At 34.4% G+C, this 9,742-nt stretch overlaps 1 protein-coding gene across 1 annotated transcript; it reads left to right on the top strand.

Moving 5' to 3' along the window:
- Nucleotides 1-282: 282 nt before the first annotated feature.
- Nucleotides 283-7,664, top strand: LOC107003317 (E3 ubiquitin-protein ligase RNF170-like). Its single transcript, XM_015201625.2, has 5 exons — nt 283-587; nt 5,033-5,232; nt 6,144-6,245; nt 7,200-7,251; nt 7,329-7,664. The coding sequence occupies exons 1-5, from the start codon at nt 497-499 to the stop codon at nt 7,439-7,441; spliced, it is 558 nt and encodes a 185-aa protein (XP_015057111.1). The 5' UTR covers nt 283-496; the 3' UTR covers nt 7,442-7,664.
- The last annotated feature ends 2,078 nt before the right edge of the window (nt 7,665-9,742 follow it).

The raw sequence follows: 9,742 nt of genomic DNA, 5'->3' as shown, positions 1-9,742 counted from the left end.
CTTCTTATTGAAGTATATGTAAGTCTGATCTGTATATCATACAATATTGAATGAGCAACCCTATTTATAAGTTGAGCAATCGTTCCAAAAGTCACCATATTAAGTATCATAATAAATAGATACATTCTTATCCAAAAAGGTTCATGAAACCTAGTGAATATGGATGGTTGTTAATATACTAACTTTATGGACTATCCACTCATTCAATAAATTTATAACAAATTCATTTTTTATTAATAATTATAAATAGAGGTAGGAGGATGTTGTTTAAGCTAAAACGAAAGGGCGCAAATTATATTTTGTAAAAAGATGAGGGCTACATCCGATTACAAGTTTCTGTTCGGACTTTGAATCAACTCTTACCTGTTAAGAAAAAAATAGGCACAGAAGAGCTTTTACAAGTCTCAAAGTGGATCCATTGAAATTCTTTAATTCAACAAAATACTCATAAAAGAGAGAAAGAAAAAGGGAAAACCCAGTGATTGTATGAAAAAAAATGGATGGACCACCGGAGAATGATGTTTGTTCTATCTGCCATGGCCCTTTCAATGTCCCTTGTCAAGCTAATTGTTCCCATTGGTTTTGTGGTGAGCTTTTATCTCTTTTATTATTAATTCATTGTTATTAGTACTTGCTATTGTGTAGCTGAAATTAGAGTTGATGAATTCTCTTTCTTGTCCAGAAATGGAGAAACTTGACAAATTGAGTGTGACATTAAGAATTTCTTGTAATTGTGTCATGGAAAAGTTACAATTTTTGTTCTGGTTTTTGATTGAAAAGTTCATTTTCAATTTGAAATATGTGTATCTTGAAGATCTTTTTTCTTGATTTGTGAGAAAGTGGGAGTAATCTACTTGCGTATATTGGGAAATTCACATTGTTGTATTGGGTTTTGATCTGTGTGTTGTATTTGATATTGACAAAAAAAATTTAGGTCCCTAGTGCTTAAAGCACATTGCGTATGCAGGGGAGTTTCTTGTTTTTTGCTAGTGTATCCATACTTAATAGACAGCGAGTTTGGAGTACATATTAAGTAAATATACGAGTTGTGTGTATCAAGAAGAAGCTAACCTAGAGTTGTTGGATGAATATTTGTTTGGTTAAGATATGGTGCTGAAACCATGGTTTACTCCGCACACTACTAAATGGGGCATCAGATCTACTCTATTTAGTCTTCCCTCCCTCCTATTAGTGCTTTTCCTTGTGTGTCATGTCCTCTAAACAGTTTCATTTGACACATGCATGTCTAACAGAAGTATGCTTTGGAAGATCTTCTAAGATACTTTGGTTACTTGCTAAGAATGTAACATATTCGTGTCAGATGCATCTGAGTATCCTATTTCCATGAGTCTGCCAAGTAACACGCTGGCTTGTGATTTTGAACTTAAAGGTTTCTTAAGTGGATCCACATAAGCCAGCTGCCAATCTGTGCATTCTGAGGTCATATAACGGTAAAACATAGGTTTCAAATTGATGGGTTTGAAACTTTGAATAAGTCTGTCCAGTAATCTGGATCGAGGAGAAAGCAAATTAAGAAGTTTTTTTGCATCGAAAAGGACGGCTGATTGAAACTACTGAGGTAGCTCATAACAAATCGTTTGTAAAGAAATTTTGTTTGTAAAGAAATTTGATCTGCAGAAAAGGACAGGTAGATAGAAGACCTGAATCATGATCTTTTTCTTCCTTTTCAAGTTGATGTACTTGAAAAGGAACTTAACAATAAACGATCATGTACTTACATAATAACTTTGCACATGAAGTATAAGTGTCTCTCAATTGTAATTTGCTTTTGTACATGTTTTAGAGATGAGCATAGTTGTCTAGCTTTTCCTCTAGATTATATTTCTCTCTCTTAATGTACTGGGAGGTAAGGTATGGTCCCCCTCCTCTTGTTTTTCTGAAGTGAAGTGAAATAAAATGCCCAAACAGGCTCTTTTGAGGTGGCTGATTTACAACAAAAAAAACCACATAATCAGTATGTCTCAAGTCACATATTTCAATGAATTACAAGCTACCTCAAACTATCTCATTCATCATGGGGACCTAGTGACCAACTATAATCTAATGTCGGCCGAACTAATACCTTTAGATGCACAATTGTGGAGGATGGATATTTTGAGCCTTCACAGAAAATGGTGTGCAAGAAACAAATAAAAGCTTTGGAGTTATTAAAGCTAAGCTCCCTGCATCATGTCTCCTATCGCTATGTTGCTCGAACCATCCCTGCCCCACCCGTGTCGATCTAGCATGATTGGGTGTGAGATGTGGTCAATTTACTTAGGGTGCTTTAACTTAAGATATGACCAACAAGTATAGATTAATTGGGTATTCTGTTTCTGTGTATATAAACTCCAATTAGTTTTACAAAGTATGAGGCACTTTGCTATTACAATTTATCTTATCAATACAATTTTAGGTGTTTATAAGGAATTACATTTCATTATATTTATACTGCAATAACTTTAATTGACTGAAATATATACGTGTAAATATCACAATACGTTCCGTAGCCTAACACGCATGTCGGCACTCAAATCCATACCCCAAATTCTAAAATTTATGCAATGTATAATCCGACCTCTAGTCTGAGAAACATGGGTCAATCCTTGTCTGATAGATGTGAAACTAAAGCATTGTGTGCACCTACAGTAGGTGCATTTTTCTGTAAGTTTATGCTTCAGTTTTGTTAGGAAACTATTGCTTATAAGGTTTCCATGTATCCAACCACAGAGAACGTGTATGCATGTAGTCTATGTTTTATAGCTTACTTCTTGGAATGAAAGAGTAGCAACAAGATCCTGTATTACCTGCTCCCTTGATGTGGATGATTGACATATCTTTGAGTATGATCAGTTGGTGCAGACCTCTTTAATAATTTCAGTGAGAAACTTTTTCCTATTTAGTGAAATGTTATTTAATTTAAAGATATAGGAAGAGGAGCATCGAGTTGTCAAAATATTCATTATGTACAGAAAACTGTCTTGACATTGTTACTTGCATCATGGATAAATATGACATGAAGTATCTGTCCTTCAAAATTAAGCTCATAAAAGTGTGCAAGTTATGCAGTAAAACTTTTGACTGTTTATCCTGTCAGAAATAAAAATCTTGTCAGTGTCCTTACCTTATTCCAGTGATTTTTATAGGAATAAGGAAAAAATGATCGGGATATATTTTGGCACTTTTCTGCTTATCGAGTGCCTGTTTGTCCATGGAGAGTTTTCTTTTATTAAGGAAAACTGTGTGGACATAGAACTGTTACAATTTTTTGATATTCAATTTGAAGTTAAAATCTGGAATCCTGAAAACTCTAAAACGTTGTTTTCACAATCTTCACTCCAAATCAAGTTAAAAACAACTCCAATCTATATTCATGTAAAATATAACTCCAATGTCAAAATACTATTTTCAACTTGAATTCAAATGCTACTTTTTTTCCAGATATCACAATTCTTATGTCCAAATGCCACTAAATAATAACCAAGTTAGAAAATCTTGCCAGTAGCATAGTATATTTCTTGCCGGTGACTAAAGTGGACTATAAAGTAGAAAGAGAATAGAATGTTAAAGTTGTAATATATTTCATGGATAAATCGGATTGTATCAAAATCTAGATTCTTGGGTTGCGCTATGTCAGTGTAGACTGGAGAGGGCATGTGATAGGGGATATTTCTGCTTTATGCAGTTACAAAATGCCTTAAACTGTCTTATCCTACTTAAAAGATGATAAACTGAAGTAATGCGTGCGGCAGGAAAGAGAAACTCTCCCCCTCTCCCTTAATTTTGAAACTTGATTGGGGATGCATGTGTTGAAATTTACCAGTCTTTGAATTTCAGGTTTTAAAATTGTCAGTCTTGAGCGAAATTCGTAGATTTAAATCCAGCCATTACTTGAGAAAATGGTGGTGAAAGTGAAATGTCTGGATTTTATAAAATAGCAATCTGGTCAAGTTTCCTGGATTGAGGGAAAAGCTGTTACTTGCCAACATTGTGAACATTATTTACTATAACCAGAATTCTAAGATGTGGAGTAGGAAAGCAAATTGGCTATTTCAGAAGGATAGTAGATGACTAGAACTACAAATCTTTGTTTTTAGTTCTATAACTGAATAGAGTGTTGCTGCTTCCAAACTTAATAGTTGAAATTGTTGGCTTTCTTCTCTAATGTATCTCTTATAACTACCCCTTAAAATACTTCAACCTATAAATGATTATCAAGTTTCTAAATTTTAACCAATTATAGCTTGTGCTTCTTAACCTGAAATGGTTTGACACTGTTTTTGGCTTTTCCTCGTCTTCTCTTCCTTTGATTTTGTTTTGTCAAGAGTTGAACTCTAGTGAAAGTGTATGTATTGTAAACCTATATTTACGTCTATTGAGGACCTTACAGATTTCTGAATTTCTTTTAATCAAGTAATACATTTTTATTTATGAAAGGTAGCACACGGATGCACCTTAGGGATTGCTGAAGTCCAGTAGCCAATCAGATTTTGTAAATTATTATGGGCTGTGTGAAGTTGGTCTGGAATTCTGATGTCTCTTGTAATCAATATCCTCCTTGTAAGAAAAAGGAGGAAAGGAATAGGTGATGTTTCCTTATTGGTGCGTTATTGAACCAACAGGGTAGTCTTTATAAAACTATATTTAGCTTGGATAGGCTTTCTTTACCCTTCCCTAGGAGCTCCATCTTTTTGCTCCATTGGTGACTCAAACTCACAACCTTAGGGTTGAAAGTGAGGGGTGCTTACCATCCAAGCAACTCCCTCTTGTCGGTATTTTCCAGTCTATGATCATTGATCAGGATGTCAAGTAATTGGACTAATGATACTCTGCGTAAAGGAATTTTATTCGAACTTAAATGTTAAAAACAAACTTAATTAAGAATGCTGGGAATTGAAAGCATACTACTGTTGATTGAGTAAACGTTTCAGTGGGAATGTGCTAGCATGTCCAGTGTAGCAATGGAGATTGCAACTCTTCATCAATATTGAGTATATGTATTGAAAATCTACCTTGGCTTCCTCATTTCTAGCTAGCTGTATTCTACAAGTTTGGGATCATGGATCAGCCCTTCAAGCATGTAAATGTCCATTATGCCGTCGTCCGATTACCTTGTTGGTTCCTAGTGAGTCTGCATCAAGGTTGCATCGAGATCCTGAAGTTCCTGGGGTCTTACGGAGAGTTGAGCAATATAACCGCCATTTTGGTCGACATGCCAATGGCCTTCTCCAGGTATTTCGTTTGTTACCTATGCATATCTTTCCTCTGACATGATTCACTGCTACACTCTTATCTGCAAGTGCTGTTCTATTTACGAACTATTCCATTCTCTTTTTGTTCATTTTCATTTTTGGCAGGGGATGGGGGTGGATCTTATTTTTTCCCCTTGGTTTGCTGCAGTCATGAAACTGTACCTAAAATTGTTGGTTGATTCTTGAACAATTTGAGGCAGGTAGAAGTTGAAATTTTAGAAGTACTATATTGGAAACTGGTTTTCAGTGTGAGTTTGTGTAGGATCATTGTACCAGACCGCTAGTATACCCGGGCTAATAATTTATTTATATTCTGCTCCAGTTCTGTATTTTTGTATGCAAAGGCTATCAACAAATATGCAGTGCTGTGTGCTTAAAGAAGAGTCATTTTTTGTCTCCTTTGGTGAATAATGCGTTGGTAACTGCAGAGCTCAGACTTGCAGTGTTATATGCTTAAAGCTATGTGCTTACACATGTGGGCTTGTTACCCAAGCAGGGGCAGTAAAGTAATCGGGCGATGCCCTTGCCTCTAGTCTCATCCTTACAGGAACCAACAGAGGAGATCTAAGGAGCACTAATTTTTCAATTTGGTTGGAGTTAGCTACAGAATTAGGGTCCATTAAGATTCGAATTTTATGCTCTGTACAACTTCCCTGAAATATGTGGTATATATACGGAAGAGAAACATGCTCCATTAAGTGGTCTTATATTGTATAGCACTTCTTTTCGCCCCATGTACAACTTACCTGGAATATGTTGTGACTATAGCCCATGTAGTCTACCTTTCTGTTAAGAACTAAAATCATTAGTCCTTGTGTATATATTAACACGTAAACTGACCACAAATGTTGTATTCAGTTGAAAGATAATATATGATCTTTGTTTTGACAGAGAATGCAAGATCTTCCGTTTCTCCTCCGAAGATTACTGCGAGATATGACAGATCCTCAAAGATCTCTTCCGTTTGTCATCAGGGCGCGTGTCTATTTGGCAGTAAGTACCCAATTATGCACCATCTATTGGATCACCGTTCCAGTTCTCTTCTCTGGTACTTCTTTATTTTAGTTTCTTTATCTAGAGAGGTAGCTGATCTATCCATGTAGAGCAGTTCCGTTCGATCTTAATTTTATTTTTAAACCCAAAACTTTCCAATCTTCTCAGTTAACAGCAGGATCGATCTATGCTTTCCTTGCGTAGATTTTGTTTTATTTTTGTCGTGATCTAAGATATAGCTAGGCACTATATATGTACCTTATCATTTGCAGTGTGACAATAGATTTACACCTGGTGTGAGAGGAGGGTAATCTGTTAGCTTTCCCTCAAGCATTTCTGTCAGAGAGTTGGTTGTGAACATGTCTGTTGTCTGCATGCCGCATTACTACAGAATGATGATGATGTTAGATACTAGTTGAGATCATTTGGGGAGTTGTGTGATAAAATTAGATGTATATAAGCCATGAGGTATATGTGATTTCAGCTGTCTATTTGACTCGTGTAAAATGCAGTAGACTTTGTAGATGCGTGATGTGTACTACATATCTGAAGGTGACAGATCTGGTTTTCATAAGGTTCTGAAAGCTGGCAGACTACTGATGTATCTTGATAACAAAATTCATAAATTGCACTTTATTAAATATTAGACAGTTTGTACTGTTTGAAGGTTATGTGGACCATTCTCTTAGGAGTCGACAGTTGTTTCGATCCTATGAAATTAGGGCCCCTTACCCTGTATCCTTCTCCGAGTGTTAGACTAGAATGGAAGCCTTTTATAGTAGTCGGCTTGAATTCAATTCTCCTAAGCAACTTGGCACAGTTAAAACTTCTAATTGGGCTCAGGTGTGCATTAACCCAATCTGACCCTATACTGAGGGATAAGAAATGTAAACATTCATCATTTCCCGACTCTATTTCTTACATAGATAATCTAAAATGTTATTTAATTTGCAGATGTTTTTAAGTGGCATATACATCCTTAGCCCCGTGGACCTTATCCCTGAAGGTAATGGTTGAATATTCTCTCTGAAAATGTCTACATATTGTTCAGTTTATGACTCTATTCTTCTTCTCTTTTTGCAGGTTTTTTGGGTATAATAGGTTTACTAGATGATCTGATTATCATGTTCATCTGTTTCCTTCATGTTGCTGCTCTGTATAGATCAGTTCTTCTGTTTCGGCATGGAGGTTCTTAAATGCTTGCATCACATGACAATTGCAAAAAATGAAGAAACATTTTCTTGTTTCGTATTCAATCAGTGTTCAAGGTCTTTTTTACTGGAAAATCTGTACTTTTACATGATTTAGCTTAGTGTACTTGTACATTGCAAATATAACTCGGTGTAGTGTTACAGTCGATGACACTGTGTCATACTTGGAGCATTGTATTTCTGGCATCGATGTGCTTCTTCCCCCTCACGTCTCCTTATTTCTTTTTCGTTTTCATAAATATTTTGTTGCTTGCTTCCTCTAGTGTTATATCACACGTAGGATTAATTACACCATCATAAGAGAACAGAAATGCAGCAGATATTAGTAATTGGAAATTTTCTATATGGAGCTGAAGAGATGCCTGTTTTTCCCCAAGTAATTGTGCATAACCGTTTTTTTTAAAGAAAATAGTTGCTCCCTTAATCTATCGAGTTGAATTATCTTTTCCAGTAATTTCCAACTTTCGTATATAATTCTTCCAATCTGAAGCATTTGAATCTTTTTCAAAATTACTTTGTGGCTCTCATATTATTGGATATTTACAAATTTTAGTTTCTTAATCTAGGTGAAAATAATTTTATCAATGATCGAAAAATTAACGTTGCTGCAGAACTTGTTTCTACGACAGAAATGATTAACTTAGCCAAATCTTAATCATTTAATGGGTTTCTTTCTGATGAGAATATCGCCAAAGTTTGAAAAAACTGAATGATATGAAGTTTATTTGGATGACAGATACAAATTTGATCAGTGAAATCCTTGAAAGTTTTGAGGATTTTCTAAGTCTGCAGTATTGTTTTTGGCTTACAACATTTTCAAATGAAAAATTTCATCTCGGTTGTTGATATTGAAGAATTTCACGTTGATATGTTTATATATTAATCAATTTTCGAATCTGATTTGATTGTGGGTTTCTTCAGTTTTCTGCATTTTTACTTCTTGTGGTCGAAATAGTAAAATATTAGTTTTAAAAGGTGCTAATTTTTAACTTGATGCTTTGTTACTTTCATTTTCTCAACTGGGTTTCCTCTACCTGGTTTCTTTTGTATTCTTTCCTCGATCGTATAAACATTTAACTATGAAAAAGTGTTAGATTTTTAATTTGATTCCACATCATTTTTAATGAAATTGAATTCTTTTAATACAAAAAGTGGGAAGAAAATAGCATTAGTGGTAAGTGGTAATTGAATTGTGAAGTGAGTACATGCTATTTTCCGGCGACATAAATCCTGCCAAATGTCGAAGAAGAGAAAAGGTAAAATAGAGAGATAAATAAGAGTTAGAGGTGACATAAATAAATTTTAAAAAATCAAAAACTTAAAAAGAAAAAAACTACTTATAAAAATTACATGAATTAATACATTTTAAAAAATAATTATCAATTTTAACGATACTTTTTGTTTATTACCATATATAGCAATACTGTGATAAATCTGTAATATGTATTAAAAGTGAATTATGCATGCAATATATTTGAATTATAATTGTTTTTGAAATATCTTATGTTTGTTTGGTAAAACATTGTCACATTGTATTATAAATGTATTAAAATGTGTGATAAATGCATTATCTATCATTAAAACTTGTATTATATGTGAATAATAAATAATTCTTTGTAATATGCATTAAACTTATATTATAAATGAATTAAAAGTGGTCAAGTTAAATAAATGTTATTGCTATAAATGGTAAATATTTTTTTATTATAGTATATTTATGTAAGTTTCCTGTCACGACCCAAAATGAGCCGCGAGTGGCACCCATATTTATCCTACTATGTGAGCGAACCAACAAATCTAAACCCCAACATTTCAACCATAATAAAACAGAATATAATGCGGAAGACTTAAAACTCATTAACGAAATCAATTAATAACTTCTAAAATTTAATACTCATCATCCCCAAAATCTGGAAGTCATCACCACAAGAACATCTATCCTCAATTTACTAAATCTAAGAATATCTAGGAAGCTAAAATAAATAAACAGCTAGTCCATGCCGGAACTTCAAGGCATCAAGACATGAAGGAGAAGATCCAGTCCAAGCTAGAAGCATTAGCTCACCCTGAGATCTGACGTGATGAAGACTGGCTAGAGTTGCGGTTGAGTTGAAGACGATGGCACGTTTGCTGCACTCCACAATTAACAAAGAAAAACAAATACAAGTAGGGGTCAGTACAAGGCACAAGTACTGAGTAGATATCATCGGCCAACTCAAAATAGAGAACAATATATTTTAGATAATAACATAAAATCAACTAATATTCTTAACAGGTGACAACAAC

Source organism: Solanum pennellii, chromosome 11, assembly GCF_001406875.1.
Source record: "Solanum pennellii chromosome 11, SPENNV200".
Taxonomy (NCBI): Eukaryota; Viridiplantae; Streptophyta; class Magnoliopsida; order Solanales; family Solanaceae; genus Solanum; species Solanum pennellii.
This window is presented reverse-complemented; position numbering and strand designations above follow the sequence as displayed.

Coding starts and splice junctions, on each gene's coding strand:
- LOC107003317 (XM_015201625.2), top strand. CDS start 497: ATGGATGGACCACCGGAGAATGATGTTTGTTCTATCTGCCATGGCCCT. Junction 588..5,032: donor TTGTTCCCATTGGTTTTGTG/GTGAGCTTTTAT, acceptor CCTCATTTCTAG/CTAGCTGTATTCTACAAGTT. Junction 7,252..7,328: donor CGTGGACCTTATCCCTGAAG/GTAATGGTTGAA, acceptor CTCTTTTTGCAG/GTTTTTTGGGTATAATAGGT.